Source organism: Schistocerca piceifrons, chromosome 10 (genome assembly GCF_021461385.2).
Source record: "Schistocerca piceifrons isolate TAMUIC-IGC-003096 chromosome 10, iqSchPice1.1, whole genome shotgun sequence".
In the NCBI taxonomy this organism is placed as follows: Eukaryota; Metazoa; Arthropoda; class Insecta; order Orthoptera; family Acrididae; genus Schistocerca; species Schistocerca piceifrons.
This window is the reverse complement of record NC_060147.1, coordinates 90403308-90422134: the sequence shown is the minus strand read 5'-3', so window position 1 is coordinate 90422134 and position 18827 is coordinate 90403308. Positions and strand designations below refer to the sequence as shown.

Sequence of the window (18827 nt, the reverse complement as noted above, 5' to 3'; positions counted from 1 at the left end):
ACGCCCCGTCTTCACAGCTTTACTTCTGCCAGTACCTCGCCTCCTACCTTCCAAACGTTACAGAAGCTCTCCTTGCAGAACTAGCACTCCTGCAGAGTGAAAATCTCATTCTGGAAACATTTCCCAGGGTGTGGCTAAGCTATGTCTCCGCAATATCCTTTCTTTCAGGAGTGCTAGTTCTGCAAGGTTCGCAGAAGAGCTTCTGTAAAGTTTCGAAGGTAGGAGACGAGGTACTGGCAGAAGTAAAGCTGTGAGTATGGGGCGTGAGTCGTGCTTGGGTAGCTCAGCTGGTAGATCACTTGCCCGCGAAAGGCAAAGGTCCCGAGTTCGAGTCTCGGTCTGGCACACAGTTTTAATCTGCCAGGAAGTTTCGTATCAGCGCACACTCCGCTGCAGAGTGAAAATCTCATTCTGGGAACGAACAATAAGATCTGCAACTGAACTTTTTTTCTCGCTTTTGGTATGTGGACGACGCGCATGAGGGAAGATTCATCAATTACTGCACTAAAGTGTTAACCGGGCACATAATAATTCAACTTCAAACCATAAGACACAATCAGAGTGTGCAGTTCGCGTTCACAAGGAAACTGTGCGGACTCGCAATCAAGCTTTCATCATTAGTCGAGGAACGATTTCTTAAGAGCTTTTTCAGATCTCGTCAACCGACGGAGATATCCATCATCGCGCCTCGACTCCACCGAGCGAGCTGTAGCAGTAACAGCTCCACGGCGTCGACAACACAAGCACGCGGCGGAGAGGGGATGTCACAACCCGTATTCGGGAAGACGACGGATCAAACCCGCGTGCGGCCATCCAGATATAGGTTTTCTGTTATTTCCCTAAATAGCCCCAGAGCAAATGCCGTGATGATTCCTTTGAAAGGGCACGTCCGATTTCTTTCTCGCCGGTCGTTGTGGCCGAGCGGTTCTAGGCGCTTCAATCTGGAACTGCGCGACTGCTACGGTCGCAGGTTCGAATCCTGCCTCGGGCATGGATGTATGTGATGTCCTCAGGTTTAAGTAGTTCTAAGTCTAGGGGACTGATGACCTCAGATGTTAAGTCCTATAGATAGTGCTTAGATTTCTTTCTCCATCCTTCACACAGTCCAAGCTTGTGATCCGTCTTTAATTACGTCGATCTCAACGGCACGTTAAATTCAATCTTCCTTTTCCAGCAAAGGCACTCGTGTCGGTCACCTACAGCCATAGACCATTACTACCAAATTTCGCCACACTATCCTAACGGATATGTTCGTCGTATATCCGACACTGATTTCTGCGGTTATTTCAAGCAGTGGAGCTTGTCTGTTAGCATCAACAACTCTACGCAAACGACGATGCTCTCGGTCGTTAAGTGAAGGCCGTCGCTCATTGTGTTGTCCGTGATAATATGTAGTGCTTGAAATGTGGTATGCTGGCGCAATCTTGACATTGTGGATCTCAGAATACTGAATTCCCTCTTCCAAAATGGAATCTCGCATTCGGCAGGACGACGGTTCAATCCCGCGTCCGGCCATCCTCATTTAGGTTTTTCGTGATTTCTCTAAATCGTTCCAGGCAAATGCCGGGATGGTTCCTTTCAAAGGGCACGGCCGACTTCCTTCCTCTTCCTTCCCTAATCCGATGAGACCGATGACCTCGCTGTCTGATCTCCTCCCCCTCAAAAACAACAACAAAATGGAATGTTCCATGGCTATAGCTCCAGTTACCATTTCGCATACAAATTTTCCGCCGCGCGGACATTATCAAATCAGAAACCTTTCCACGTCAATCACCTGAACACAAATAGCAGCTCCGCCAATGCATAGCCCTTTCATACCTTGTGAACGCGTCACTACCGCCATCTGTATATGTGCGTGTCACTACCTCTTGAGTTTTGTCACCTCAGTGTTGCTTTGGTTGTTGTTGTTGTTGTGATCTTAAGTCCAGAGACTTGTTTGATGCAGTACTCCATGCTACTCTATCCTGTGCAAGCTCCTTCATCTGCCAGTGCCTACTGCAACCTACATCCTTCTGAATCTGCTTAGTGTATTCAACTCTTGGTCTCCCTCTACGATTTTTAGCCTGCATGCTGTCCTCCAATACTAAATTGGTGATCCCTTGATGCCTCAGAACATGTCCTACCAACCGATCCCTTCTTCTAGTCAAGGTGTGCCACAAATATCTGTTCTCCCTAATTCAATTCAATACCTCCTCATTAGTTATGTGATCTACCCATCTAATCTTCAACATTCTTCTGTAGCACCACATTTCGAAAGTTTCTATTCTCTTCTTGTCCAAACTATTTATCGTCCATGTTTCATTTCCATACACGGCCACACTCCATACAAATACTATCAGAAACGACTTCCCGACACTTAAATCTATACTCGATGTTAACAAATTTCTCTTCGTCAGAAACGCTTTCCTTGCCATTGCCAATCTACATTTTATATCCTCTTTATTTCGACCATCATCAGTTATTTTGCTCCCCAAATAGCAAAACTCCTTTACTACTTTAAGTGTCTCATTTCCTAATCTAATTCCCTCAGCATCACCCGATTTAATTCGACTACATTCCATTATCGTTGTTTTGCTTTTGTTGATGTTCGTTTTATATCCTCCTTTCAAGATACTATCCATTCCGTTCAGCTTCTCTTCCAGGTCCTTTGCTGTCTCCGACAGAATTACAAAGTTTTAATTTCTTCTCCATGGATTTTAATACCTACTTCGAATTTTACTTTTGTTTCCTTTACTGCTTGCTCAATATACAGATTGAATAACATCGGGGAGAGGCTACAACCCTGTCACACTCTCTTCCCAACCACTGCTTCCCTTTCATACCCCTCGACTCTTATAACTGCCGTCTGGTTTCTGTACAAATTGTAAATAGCCTTTTGCTCCCTATATTTTACCCCCGCCACCTTCAGAATTTGAAAGTTTATTTCTCTCGTTTCAGCGGTTTCTCTGGCCAAACAGCAAAACTCTTCTAGGACCTTTAACGTTTCATTTCCTAATCTGACCCCGTCGTTTGACTTAACAACGTCATTCCATTAGCCTTGTTTTATGTTTGTTTATGTCCATCTTAAAGCCCCTTCTCAAGAAGTATCCCCTTCAAATGACTCTCCCCCCTCTCTTGCCGCCTCTGACAGAATTACAATGTCATCGGCAAACTTGTTTATTTACCTGCATGTCTCAATGGAGACACATTAATAACGACTGACAGCCGTCGTAATTAATTTGAAATAAATTCGCTGAATGGGCATATCTTGACATTAGCTGTGTTAGATATAGATATACTAGCTATTAGTGATATACGAAAATTTGTTGTGGACCGTTACTCGAACCCGGATGTCCCCCTTATCGTAAGTGGGAGGCGTGCATGAATAGTTAGGTGGTTACGGCGACTGTTCGCGATAACCGGCAAATCCGGGTTCGACTCACGGCCTGTCAAAAATTTTTGCGTGTCGCCAATAGGTAGCCGTGTCAGATGAGCCAGCCATTAGTCCACTGTAGCATTGTATTAATAGGTAGTACCAGGTGTACCGGTATGAAATGAGCGTTTTTTTTGTGAAAATGAAACACTAATTTTGAATTGAAAAGTAAAAACATCTTATTCAAAGTACTGACCATTGCTTTCTATACATTTTGACCACCTTTTTGGCAATTTGTGGACACCACGCCAATACAAATGTTCGTCTTTTGAAGCAAACCAATCAGACACCCAATTTTCGACTACTTCGTAGGAATCGGAGTGTTCCTCAGCCAATGCGTGTCCCACTGATGAAAACAAATGGTAGTGGGAAGGTACCAAGTCTGGTGCATACGGCGGGTGGGGTAACCGCTCGCAGCCAAGTGTTTTTATTGTATCTTGAACCAGTTTTCCTTTGTATGCAGGTGCACTGTCGTGTAAAAAAAATTACTTTGCCATGTCGCCTGGCCCATTCTGGTCTTTTTTCGATCATTGCAAAGTTCATATTGATCATTTGTTGTCTGTAGTGATTAGTATTCACAATTTCACCGGGTTTTAGAAGCTCATGATATACCACACCTTTCTGATCCCACCAAACACAGAGCATTGTCTTCTTGCCGAATCGATTTGGTTTTGCAGTCGATGTTGATCGGTGTCCCGCATTAACCCATGATTTTTCCCGTTCAGGATTCTTAACATAAATCCATTTTTCATCGCCAGTAACAATTCAATGCAAAGTTGATTTTCTTTCTTGTCTTTGAAGCAAAATTTGACAAATGGTTTTTCGGTTTTCCATCTGTCTTTCATTTAATTCATGTGGCACCCATTTTCCACACTTTTGGATCTTTCCCATAGCTTTCAAACGGTCAGAAATTGTTTGTTGTGCAACATTTAGCATTGATGCCATTTACTTCTGACTCACAGTATCATCTTCATCCAATATTGCTTGCAATTCTGCGTCTTCGAACTTTTTTGGTGGTCTTCCGCGTTCTTCATTTCTTACATCAAAATCATTAATTCTGAATCGTTGAAACCATCTTCTGTAAGTTGCTTTTGATAGAGCATGATCACCATATGCCTCGACAAGCATTCGATGTGACTCTGCAGCACTTTTTTTCAAACGAAAACAAAAAATTAATGCTTTCCGCAAATCATCACTTTCTGGTACAAAATTCGACACTGTTAACACGATGAAAACGTATGATGATGTTTGTTCCGTGACTTGAGGTATACAAAATATCTTTGACAGATGTCATATCAACCGAAAAAAAAAAAAAAATTAAGGCTCGTTCACAACAAATGTTCCCTATCGACACATTTGTATCTTAACGCTCATTTCATACCGGTACACCTGGTATATCGATACCAAATATAGCTGGTGTCACGATATTCACATTCAACGAATTCATTTCGATTTAATTTCTGTTTATTGTCCCCGATCTTTAATTCCTTTTTCGAATTCTACCTTGGTTTCCTTTACTGCTAACTTATATCCCGACTGAGTAACAAGCTTACATAATAAAATCATACATAATAGTCCCTTTACGAATAAGATGCGAAATATTACAGCATTGAAGTCCACGACTACCTTAATCAGGAGTGAAACTGATCGGAAGATGTTCCCATGGCAATCCCAGAAGCTTGTAGAGTTTGGGGTTTAAACACACTACGCGACATAATTGAACATTAAATAGAAGCTTAAAAATAGCGTTGACAGTAACACCACACAATTTCAGTAGGTTTGCTGAAGGGTTAAAGGTTTTTATTGACAAGATTAGTATGTTCAAATGTGTGTGAAATCTTATGGGACTTAACTGCTAAGGTCATCAGTCCCTAAGTTTACACACTACTTAAGCTAAATTATCTTAAGGACAAACACACACACCCATGCCCGATGGAGGACTCAAACCTCCGCCGGGACCACAAGATTAGTATATCCACACCCAAACCTAAGGACGTTTCTTTTGACAGTTGCTGGCCGAAGTGGCCGTGCGGTTAAAGGCGCTGCTGTCTGGAACCGCAAGGCCGCTACGGTCGCAGGTTCGAATCCTGCCTCGGTCATGGATGTTTGTGATGTCCTTAGGTTAGTTAGGTTTAACTAGTTCTAAGTTCTAGGGGACTAATGACCTCAGCAGTTGAGTCCCATAGTGCTCAGAGCCATTTTGACAGTTCCTTAAAATTGCAGGAATACAAGTACTAAGGTTTGTTTAATTGTATTCAGCTATTTGTGATTTACTGGATTGAATTTAAAAAAAATTGGAAGCGAATGCTCGCGGATGAATGATTACTAACCGGTAATGATATTCCTGCATTCGAATCACTGACGTCAATCAGAAGTACGAAAATCGCAGGCGAATGCCAAGTTGTCGTTTATGCTTTCCTTTATCCATCCTCAGAGCGGTTTGGGACATTTATGGTACCTCTGTCTTTGTCTACTAAACTGTTTTGTTTCAGTCCGCATTCCTCCTCCTTATGCTGGTCTCAATGTACTGACTCGGTCAAGACCAGTGCAAGAAGGAATGTTGGCCTGAACAAAACAGTTGTAGTGGAAGAATAGTGGAAAGACAGGGCAAATTGCTGTAGTAGCACAGAAGTGCGAACACGCACTAATGATGGGTAAAGGAAAACGGAGACAACTAAAAATCGTTATTAACCATCCTGGCGTTCACCTCCATGATTTTCGTACTTAAGTTTCACTCCAGTGATTCACACGTTCCACATATACATGTTTTGAAATTACGTTGTATTTAATATAAACACAGTCTATGGACTGACTTTAGCATATTATGTGATTACTTTGTCATTTGCAAAGAGTAGTGTCATCTTTGGCAGCCTATTGCATACGAACTGATACCTCATGCTTATCATTATTATTAGATAACAATGGCGTCGTTAAATAAAATTTATATAATAATGGTGATTACATCGTGTTCTTATTTCTATCTGTTTACATCCACTTCAATGTATGTTTTGCTATTGGAGCTTTAACGACAACTAGCAAACTTGCTGGGACTCCCTCTCCCATAATTTCCTACACAGTGAAGAGCTACACCAAAGCTGAAAACCACAACAGAATTAAAATATGATATACAGAATTCAATTCACAGACGGTATTTCTAAGAAATCTGTATATAAAACTAAACGCGGAAGCATTTATCAGGAACATCTGACAAGAGTAAAAATATTACCGGAACACAAACCTAAGTATTGATAACTCCAATGATTACGACTTTAAATCATTCGTAGCTTATGTGGCACAATTAAAAGCATTTTTTTGGAAAAAAACGTGGCAGTCCGAGAAGTCATTTATGATGCAATGCGTTGGAAAAAAACTAAGAGTCCAGGGGCAGAAAAGGGGTTTCTAACCTGAGGCATTTGAATACACAACAGATGACTGCAGCCGCAATTCTCACACACGGTGCAAATGCAATATTGGAAATTGAACATCAGATAAATAAATTACATAGGAGAGAGGGTAACAACAGAAATAAAAAGTAATGCATAGTGAAACGTTGTAAACGTAGCCCGGGGTAGGAAGGAAATATTAATTTATGCGTCCTTGAAGACAAAACAGCCTCAACTTCTTTTAAAGTATTTGCTGCACGGGGCACCACCGTCTTAGATAAATACATACAAAAATAAGACTAGCCCTTAATGTCGTTTGTCATGATTGTTTATCATCATCACATCATTTCGGCAATTTATATATATTGATTTCCCAAAAAAAAAAAAAAAAAAAAAAAAAAAAAAAAAAAGCATTTGTTGGACGATACCCGGTGATGTTTACCATATCATCAGTAGCGAAGAAATGGAAAATCTATTAACGCCAGTAAAAGTTCTTATTTCACAGGTTGCGATAATTCAGAAATCACATGATGGTTCCACTTGTCTTGATCCGGTGGTGTGAAAAACCTCATGGAAACAAACATCTAGACAAACAGATGAAGTTGATCGCAAGTTTCCTAGTTATTAGTTCAACGTCCTGGCGCCGCGCCATCACGTTTGGCGTCTTAGTTACGAAAAAGGCGTCCAACAATCATTCCTTTGCGTTAGAATTGGACGCTTTCTCACAAAGAAACGAGCTTTAATCGCAAATTTGCCCTCTCCCACACGTTTACACCCTAGCAAACCCAGCTAAGGCGTAACAATATTGTAATTAAAGGGTAGAGTACATATTGGTTACGTCCATATAGTTATAATGCAGAGCAAAAATCTTCTGCATGATTTATTTGTAATAGCCCCATAGTAGATACTTATTGCGCTAGTCGCTCGTATTCTTGTTCCGATGGTTATTGAATATCTTTGCCGACTGCTCACCTGTCAAATGATACTCTCCTTCCGACGATCATATTCACAGTGAATTTCTACTTTAGATAATCGTTCGAATAAACTCGTATTTAAGAAAGAAAACAAAAAAGTTAAACATATGCTATGTTCTTCGACATGGAAGAGGTGAGACGTACCGCGTCCTTTCACTTTCGTTCAATACACATAAACTGCTAAATAAACATCGTGTCTTCCGAAACACTTCTTGCTTTGCACGTTTTGATCAATGTATATAAAATCTTTATTTTTTCTGTAGTTTCATATAGTAATGAACCTGGGATCATATAAAGCCATAAAACGAACAAAACACGAAAACGTTATCACAGAAAAATTGGCTTTTGAAGAACTGTGTATTTGTTCACAGAGGGATTAAACAAACTGCACATCAGTTCACAGTGAGATAATTTAAAACATGAAGGTAATTACAATACTATTTGTGATTTTGCATGTAGCAGGTAAACAAGATCTTGCTACCATCACAACTGACCATATATTGGTATCAAATTATGGTTATCAGAACCGGAGCCTATTAAAACTGATAAAAATACTTCGACAAAAAGCAAAATCTATCAAACTAATTATCAGCTGAAACACACGATCAAATATTTGAGTAGTGTAGTTGTTAACTAATGCTATTTAATGGTAAACTGTTTTCACATGAACAAAAATTTGGATAAAAATATTCTTTTGTTATCAGTTTGAACATTACGACGGCTATTCTTCCGACAAAAATATAAGGTTAATCTAAATTTCATGTTCAATACAAGAGATCGACCTTAGTTGCCCCCATAAACAAATCAGCTGATACACAAAAAAATCTTCTTTGCATATCCCTGAATTAGCATATTATTATGATGTGTCATTCAGACTAATGTACACCGCTTATACTCCGTCAAGCTAAATACTATTTTCGTTCAAAGCACTTCTGAATCATAATAGTGACAAGTCCGCTCTGAGGCAGAGGGGTAGAGCGAAGTAGCAAGGGCGCTTGTTGTCAGGTGAATTTGCTTACCACTTTCGATGTACGGAGCCAGCAGTAAGATGAATATTACGTATCCACACTCGCTGAACATAATTCCATACGTATATGTTCCATGCACACACTTATAATCACAATAAAACCACTTTCATTCACCAAAACTAACACATCTACTTCACTGACTACCACAAAAACCTTTGTCTCTGCACACACATCCACAACTCCAAAGAGAACTGAGTACGCCTGCGCTGATTCGCCTAATGCCATATGACAAAGACGTCAATCGGAAAGAAATTACATTAGCACGGCGGTTTGACTTTCGGAAGATATAGCACGCATGTTGATAGCCAATAGCCATCAATTACTCGTGATGTGTTTGCATTGTTTGTCGTTTAGTATGATATATGTAAATATTTATATTGACCTCTGAGTGTATAGCCGTCTGTTTCAGGTCTCTGGCTCAGCTGATGTTCCGGATACGAAAATTCTGCACGTTCGCGAAGACTGAATAATTTACAATTCCGTAGTGAAGATTCTGATGCTGCTTGGAAGATATTTACCCTATTATTTTGATACTTCCGAGTTAGAACTTCGTGTCTGAGGAGAGAGGTAAATGTTGGGGGCGCAACACGATTTTGTTGAAATGAAGACAAAGTAAAGTGAATGATGAATTTTTTGTACAAATATTAAACGATTTACGTAATAGCTAACGCCCATTAGTGTTTTATTACTTACATTTTCGAACCGAGCCAGTATTTTTGAGTTTACGGGTAGCATGATTTAATCAGTTATAAGCTTTCTCAACGCAGGCTAGAATTGCCAATCCACGTGCGAATAAACAAAGACTGCTTTTATTATGTATTATTTACTATTTACTACATATGACGTTGTGATTAATATTACGATTATACATAAAATTCCACACACACACGTATAGTATATAAAAAAAAACATGCATGATTTTTTGATCTTCAGAATGTACTGTCAATTTTGAGTATATACACAGCGTTTATATTATTTGCAGCACTTGTTTATATTGTGAACTAGATATTTCAGTTAGTGCTTGATGACCAACCAGTTTGGTCCCATCTGCCACAAACCCTCCCCCCTCCATTTACCCCAACCAAACATTTCAGTTACACAGTTTACCCAAATCATGCAGTTCTTTAGATTTTCTAGATCATTTCCCACAACAGTATACATGTTTCTGTTGTAACCAGTTTTGCAAGTTATGAAGCTGGCTGTTTCCAATTATGTTTCATGCTGTGTTTTTGCAAAAGGTTTCAGTCTTTACAGAACGTCTGCATCAGTGTTCATGAAATATAATCCTACAACTAATAACATCTGTTGATCTGATTAATGTGCACGTGTAACTGTTTTGTAGTCCAGTCTCCAATAATGCATTTATTAAAGACTTTGACAAACAGGAATAACATCCCTGAGACTCTATATCTGTGTTGAGTTAGGAAGAATATGGAGGGAAGCAGACAATTTTTTTTTAATGAATAAAATAGGTGACTTCTGTGCAAAATAAATTTTATAATTGCCAAAACTTCATGTTTCTGGTAGATCAAAATTAAAGGTCTCAAAATGTATGTGTGATTAATGTCAGATAATCTCATTTGTATACATTTTCACACAGCTGTCATGTGGTGACATGAAAAATCTACAAATTTCTTCATTTTCATTATAGGTTTTAGTGTGCCAGTGTTTTGTTGTACAGTGGTGTTTTCAGTGTAGGCTGTTTGAAACGATGGTTATTAGCCAGGAACATAATTTTGATGATTGAAAGTTCACACTGGGTGCATGAAATGTCCATTGTTCTCATAAATTTTAGTGTGCTGGATCAGTTTCATGCCACATGCTCACTACAGCAACACACAGTAAGTACAAAAACTTTGAACACAGCTGCTAAGGTTCAGTGACCGTGTCAGAATTATATTGTAACAAACAAGCCCTCGGTCACAAATATTAAGTCAGTCTTGTTGCAACCCTTGTTCACAGTACGAGCAGCCCTTAGCGGCTCGCCATTTCACAAGTGTTCATGACGTCGCCTTTCCGGCTTAGATCTTTTTTAATATGTGACTTGTAAGTACTGCATCTTTTCGAGTCAGTACAAACTTTAATTTTCTTAATGTACTATATACCTAATGTTTTAGTACAGTTAGTCTAATTCTGAAGACGACGCTCATAGTAGCGTCGAAACCAGGCCAATTTTGACTTAATATTTGTGACCAAGGGCTTATTTGTTACAATGTAACACAGTAAGTACGTTGTATAAACAGTCTTTCAGACATATACTACAAAACATCGACGGGTGTGTGGCTAGATTCCTGTCAGACATAGTTAAAAAATCTATGCAGCTGAAGTTAACGTTTCTCCCCCCCCCCCCCCCCCATATGAATCTCGTGCGTAAAACTCGTTTGTATACCACACACAAGATATCGGACAGAAACTTTTTATCTGTTGGTTTTAAAACTTACATTTAATGGTTTTTAATACCAGATTGGGTTCATATAATGAATAGTTAAAAATCTGAGTAGCCTACATAGGCCCGCTGTACATTTACAATTTATTTGTAAATTAAAAAGTCACATGTTTTCACACATGAAACACGTGGAGATAGGATGAAAGCAGTCTTGCAATATGTACAAAGTCATATATTTTTAAAGGTATGTACCTCAGAAAGAGATTTTATATATCTGGGTTATCTGCTGTGTAATTTTGTTCCCGTATGATGTACACCTTTTTCACACAATTTATTATTATTATTATTATTATTATTATTATTATTATTATTATTATTATTATTATTGTATGCATCAATTACAGTAATACACATTTAGCAAAACAAATATATATAAAAATGAACATGTGAAATTATATACAGTACACAAGTTTTAAAATGGCTCGGACTACACTCGGATGTTGATGGACTTGATCCAGCGGAGTGCCTCGTGGGACGCTTGCTTAATGGAGCTTCTCAATGCCACCAGGGAAGTGTCTGATTGAACATTCATTCACAATGTAGCTCATTGTTTGGGTGTCACCACAGTCACACACACTGTCATTTGAAAAGCCCCACTTGTGCATGTCGTATTTGCACCTACCCTCTTCAGTCTGATATCTGTTTAACTGCACCCACACCTCCTTTCGTTGGTGGCAGCCTGGAACTGGAACTGTTGGATTGTCTAAAAGTTTGTGGTTTCGGGTTCTTGTAGCTTGCCACTCACATTTCCACTCTGCGTCCAGGTCGAATCCTGTGGATAGCATTTGGACTCCCACTTCATATGCTTCTAGATTTGAGGTGTTTCACACAATGTCGATTTTCAATGACTGACTCGTACGTCACTGTCTGACCTGGTACTCTAAACATGGGCAATTTTATTTTAAGCAAAAAACTTTTCTTTCCTTAGTATATATTTTTTGACATACGCCACTACTTCCAGTATACAAATGCAGGGAAGGAGTGAGGTTATTTGGATTTCTGCTGCAGTTTGAATCCCTAGCTGAATAATCTGTAAAATAAGGTAAAGGTAACCAGCACCTATAGGGGACTGATGTGTGGAACACAGAAACGCACACCAGAAAAGAATACTCACAGTAGCTTTCGAGCACTTGCTGTTTTCTGTTGCACATTTCTATGTTCCACACATCAGTCCACTATATGTGAATCGTTGGCTTCCCTTGTTTTACCCATTATTTTGCCCAGGAATCCCCATTGTTACTGTGGTTCAAGTGCACTTACAGTGTAGGTGGCTCTTCCGGTGTGTGCTGCTTTTGGCAATTCATTTCTGTTGGTCGTGGCGAAGTGGGTGATAGTATACAGTAGCCAGTGAGAATTTCTAAATCTAATGACTTGTTTTGGCAGAAGATACGAATTGATTAATTATGTTTTTAACATGGATAATGCAAAACTGAAAATTATTATTGTGATTATTATAGTTTTCTTGTATTTTTTGTTTCTTGGAATATGACAGGATTTCTTGGGATAGTTTTTCGTATTTTAACATTATAGTTCAGTTGTAAGTTGGTGTAGCCAATGAATGTGGGTGTTGGTAAAATGGTTGTGGTGATGAACTGATCAGTACTGTAGCCCAAGATACAGGTTAGATTGAAGTGAAGAGGTTGAAAAAAATCAGCCAAGCAGTTGCAAAACAAAGGTCTACAAGCCCTTGATCAATGTTTCGATATTTGTAAAAATATCTTCTTCAGAAGGAGTAGGCCCTAAAAATGTATATAACAGTTCCAAAAATTATTTTTATGAACATACCAAAATATTTGTGAGGTAAACGTACTCACATCTTACATCACATGATAGTACACTAGAATAGGTGACACTGAGTGGCTCTTGTCATGTATAAAGTTGACAAAACAAGAATTATCCCACACCTTGGCTTTAGATAGCAGCCATATTACATTTAGCATACTTCAGAATGAATGCTCACTGATAAATGACCACAGATACAGGCTCTTTCTGGCACAAAATTATAACAGGAGTCACAGGTTAAAATATTTGCATATGTTGAGTGTACATCGTGCCTTAGATAGAGGCCAGCTGTTATGAATATACAGGCTCTCGTGTCCAGGAAAAATTGGGCTGCAGAGGGCGATAAATACATGCAAGTAAGAACTGCGCGTTGATTATGTTAAGTAACAGCATTTTACATTAAAGCAAGTATGAAGTTTCCTCTACAAGGCTACTAAAATTGTAAAAGATTTACTGGTATACGATACATATAAAATTACTAATGCATTTGCTGACAGTAATACTGTACATAAATTCAGCATACAGAAGATAGAATTCTATTTACAAAAGGTCACTGTTACAAATACATGAGGTAAGCAGAGCAAATATAAGCTGAACAGCGTAACTAAAAAGAAAAAAAAAACTTCTGCTTAGCACTATGGAAGCTTAGGCGGTAAGGAAAATGGGAAAGCAGCGGGTGCCATATACATGCGTGTAAGCACTGTGTCTCGCTGGTGTTAAGTAGTGTAATTTTACATTAAAGCAATATGACAATCTCTTATAATAGATTGGAAAATCAGCCAACCAGTTGCAAATAAAGGTTTATTATCCCTTGACCAAAGTTTCAATATTTGTAAAAATATCTTCTTCAGAAGTGTTGGCCTTATTACGTCACCTGATGCAACATGTGTCACAAGATAAAATATTTGCATAAGTAGCAGCTGGCCTTAGTCTCTGACATAAGGTACATGTAACTTACGCAAATATTTTATCTTATGATGCATATTGCATCATGTGATCTAATAAGGCCAATACTTCTGAAGAAGATATTATTACAAATATCGAAATCATGGTCAACGGATAATATATCTTTATTTGCAACTGGTTGGCTGATTTTTCAATCTGTTCTGAATTACACAGTGGCTGTTTCGCAGCCATGTTTAAGATTTTGTTTTACAATCTCTTATAGAAGGCCTCTAATAAATGCAATAATTTTAGAGGTGGTTTTTGTTGTTCTGGCCTTCAGTCCAGAGACTGGTTTGATGCAGCTCCCCATGCTACTCTATCTTGTGCAGGCCTCTTCATCTCCGGATAACTACTGCAACCTCCATCCTTACGACTCTGCTTTATGTATTCATCTCTTGGTCTCCCTTTACGATTTTTACCCTCCATGCTTCCCTTCAGTGCTAAATTGGTGATCCCTTGATGCCTCAGAATGTGTCCTAGTAAATGATCCTTTCTTCTAGTCAAGTTGGGCCACAAATTCCTCTTCTCGACAATTCTATTCAGTACTTCCTCATTAGTCACGTGATCTACCCATCCAATCTTCAACATTCTTCTGTAGCACCACATAGCACCACATTTCGAAAGCTTCTATTGTCTTCTCGTCTACACTGTTTATTGTCCATGTTTCACTTCCATATGTGGCTACACTCTGTACGAATACTTTCAGAAAAGACTTCTGACACTTGCATCTGTACTCGATGTTAACAAATTTCTCTTCTTCAGAAATGCTTTCCTTGCCATAGCCAGTCTACATTTTATATCCTCTCTACTTCGACCATCATCAGTTATTTTACTCCCTAAATAGCAAAACTCCTTTACTACTTTAATTGTCTCATTTCCTAATCTAATCCCCTCAGCATCACCCGATTTAATTTGATTACATTCCATTATCCTCGTTTTGCTTTTGTTGATGTTCATCTTATATCCTCCTCTCAAGACACTGTCCATTCCGTTCAACTGCTCTTCCAAGTCCTTTGCTGTCTCTGACAGAATTACAATCTCATTGGCGAACCTCAAAGTTTTTACTTCTTCTCCATGAATTTTAATACCTACTCCGAATTTTTCTTTTGTTTCGTTTACTGCTTGCTCAATATACAGATTGAATAACATCGGGGAGAGGCTACAACCCTGTCTCACACCTTTCCCAACCACTGCTTCCCTTTCATGCCCCTCGATTCTTATAACTGCCATCTGGTTTCTGTACAAATTGTAAATAGCCTTTCGCTCCCTGTATTATACCCCTGCCACCTTCAGAATTTGAAAGAGAGTATTCCAGTTAACGTTGTCAAAAGCTTTCTCTAAGTCTACAAATGCTAGAAACGTAGGTTTGCCTTTTCTTAATCTTTCTTCTAAGATAAGTCGTAAGGTTAGTATTGCCTCATGTGTTCCAACATTTCTACGGAATCCAAACTGATCTTCCCCGAGGTCCGCTTCTACCAGTTTTTCCATTCGTCTGTAAAGAATTCGCGTTAGTATTTTGCAGCCGTGACTTATTAAACTGATAGTTCGGTAATTTTCACATCTGTCAACACCTGCTTTCTTTGGGATTGGAATTATTATATTCTTCTTGAAGTCTGTGGGTATTTCGCCTGTCTCATACATCTTGCTCACCAGATGGTAGAGTTTTGTCATGACTGGGTCTCCCAAGGCCATCAGTAGTTCTAATGGAATGTTGTCTACTCCCGGGGTCTTGTTTCGACTCAGGTCTTTCAGTGCTATGTCAAACTCTTCACGCAGTATCTTATCTCCCATTTCATCTTCATCTACATCCTCTTCCATTTCCATATTATTGTCCTCAAGTACATCGCCCTTGTATAAACCCTCTATATACTCCTTCCACCTTTCTGCCTTCCCTTCTTTGCTTAGAACTGGGTTGCCATCTGAGCTCTTGATATTCATACAAGTGGTTCTCTTCTCTCCAAAGGTCTCTTTAATTTTCCTGTAGGCAGTATCTATCTTACCCCTAGTGAGACAAGCCTCTACATCCTTACATTTGTCCTCTAGCCATCCCTGCTTAGCCATTTTGCACTTCCTGTCGATCTCATTTTTGAGACGTTTGTATTCCTTTTTGCCTGCTTCATTTACTGCATTTTTATATTTTCTCCTTTCATCAATTAAATTCAATATTTCTTCTGTTACCCAAGGATTTCTATTAGCCCTCGTCTTTTTACCTACTTGATCCTCTGCTGCCTTCACTACTTCATCCCTCAGAGATACCCATTCTTCTTCTACTGTATTTCTTTCCCCCATTCCTGTCAATTGTTCCCTTATGCTCTCCCTGAAACTCTGTACAACCTCTGGTTCTTTCAGTTTATCCAGGTCCCATCTCCTTAAATTCCCGCCTTTTTGCAGTTTCTTCAGTTTCAATCTGCAGTTCATAACCAATAGATTGTGGTCAGAATCCAGATCTGCCCCTGGAAATGTCTTACAATTTAAAACCTGGTTCCTAAATCTCTGTCTTACCATTATGTAATCTATCTGATACCTTTTAGTATCTCCAGGATATACAACCTTCTTTCATGATTCTTGAACCAAGTGTTAGCTATGATTAAGCTATGCTCTGTGCAAAATTCTACCAGGCGGCTTCCTCTTTCATTTCTTAGCCCCAATCCATATTCACCTACTACGTTTCCTTCTCTCCCTTTTCCTACTGACGAATTCCAGTCACCTATGACTATTAAATTTTCGTCTCCCTTCACTACCTGAATAATTTCTTTTATCTCGTCATACATTTCATCTATTTCTTCATCATCTGCAGAGCTAGTTGGCATATAAACTTGTACTACTGTAGTAGGCATGGGCTTTGTGTCTATCTTGGCCACAATAATGCGTTCACTATGCTGTTTGTAGTAGCTAACCCGCACTCCTATTTTGATTCATTATTAAACCTACTCCTGCATTACCCCTATTTGATTTTGTATTTATAACCCTGTAATCACCTGACCAAAAGTCTTGTTCCTCGTGCCACCGAACTTCACTAATTCCCACTATATCTAACTTTAACCTATCCATTTCCCTTTTTAAATTTTCTAACCTACCTGCCCGATTAAGGGATCTGACATTCCACACTCCGATCCGTAGAATGCCAGTTTTCTTTCTCCTGATAACGACGTCCTCTTGAGTAGTCCCCGCCCGGAGATCCGAATGGGGGACTATTTTACCTCCGGAATATCTTACCCAAGAGGACGCCATCATCATTTAATCATACAGTAAAGCTGCATGTCCTCGGGAGAAATTAGGCTGTAGTTTCCCCTTGCTTTCAGCCGTTCGCAGTACCAGCGCAGCAAGGCCGTTTTGGTTAATGTTACAAGGCCAGATCAGTCAATCATCCAGACTGTTGCCCCTGCAACTACTGAAAAGGCTGCTGCCCCTCTTCAGGAACCACATGTTTGTCTGGCCTCTCAACAGATACCCCTCCGTTGTGGTTGCACCTACGGTACGGCCATCTGTATCGCTGAGGCACGCAAGCCTCCCCACCAACGGCAAGGTCCATGGTTCATGGGGGGTTGCCCAGTATACAGTATACAGATCGAATAACGTCAGGGATAGGCTGTAACCCTCTCTCACTCCCTTCCCAATGCCTTCTTCCCTTTCATGTCCCTCGACTCTTATAACTGACATCTGGGTTCTGTACAACTTGTAAATAGCCTTTCGCTTCCTGTATTTTGCACCTGCTACGTTCAGAATTTGTAAAAGAGTATTCCAGTCAATATTTTCAAAAGCTTTTTCTAAAGTCTACAAATGCTGAAAATGTAGGCTTGCCTTTCCTTACCCTATCTTCTAAGATAAGTCGTAGGGTCAGTATTGCCTCACATCTTCCAACATTTCTACACAATCCGAATTGATCTTCCCTTAGGTCAGCTACCGGTTTTTCATTTGTTTGTAAAGAATTCGTGTTAGTATTTTGCAACAGTGACGTATTAAATTGATAGTTAAGCTACTGACATTTCATATCACTAAGTTCCATTTGGTGCGAAAATTACTGCACACTAGAGAAACAATATTTTGAGGAAAATGGCACATTCACCAGTATTAGTGGAGATCGGTGACCATCAGCAGTGATTTAAATCCATCAAGGAAGTGATTACTCTTAAGTTGCAACTGATCATTCAGAATGTTTCTGTCTCTATTAGCAAGATGTTTATAAATTTCAAGTTCTTATAGTAAATCAAATTTTCAACCTTTTATTTCCTTACATAAAATTACGGTTTCTTTTAATTGTTTCAGTGCATGGTATGAAATAAGCAAATCAAGAACTATGCACATTTCCCCATTTCTTACCCAACAGGTGCTCCTTATATCTGGTTTTAATAGCTCTACCAGTAGGGCAATCTTTATGGAAGGTTTTACAGACACCTGGATATGTGAATGTACGTACTAAATTTTTCTTCAAGCTATTGTTCGTATAGAAGGTAATTTTACATCCATATTTCGTAGTCAGAAGACGGGCAGTCCTGTAGGACACATTACCTAAAATGGTATCGAAATAAACTTACCATTTCCCTCTTCATTACACTTCAATTTGTTGGCATTTAGTGTTGAAAATTTTTTGTTGTCCTTTTATTGCTAAATATCTGGTCAGCCATGTCTTGTTTATAACCATTATTGCTAGCAGTAGTTTTAATCAAATTAATTTCTTTCTGGTGTTGTGAAAGCATGATTTATTGCTGAATGGGTGAAAGAATCTGATGGAATAATATTATCAGAGTAGATTGTCTTATGATGAATATCGAAAGTGACACTGCCATTCTGTATGTGTAATTTGCCCACCTGTGGTCTAACGCACTGCTTTCCAGCGGATTAGTGTCGAGGTCCAGT

The 18827-nt window shown here is 39.2% G+C and overlaps 1 protein-coding gene across 2 annotated transcripts in view; it reads right to left on the bottom strand.

Moving 5' to 3' along the window:
• Window positions 1-8983, bottom strand: part of LOC124718643 (disintegrin and metalloproteinase domain-containing protein 10) — a 543247-nt gene extending 534264 nt beyond the window's left edge. For both annotated transcript variants that reach the window (XM_047244269.1, XM_047244270.1), the window contains exon 1: window positions 8789-8983. In XM_047244269.1, the coding sequence (XP_047100225.1) occupies window positions 8789-8849 (61 nt within the window). In that variant the 5' untranslated portion in view covers window positions 8850-8983. The remainder of the gene's footprint in view (window positions 1-8788) is intronic.
• Between the last annotated feature and the right edge of the window lie 9844 nt (window positions 8984-18827).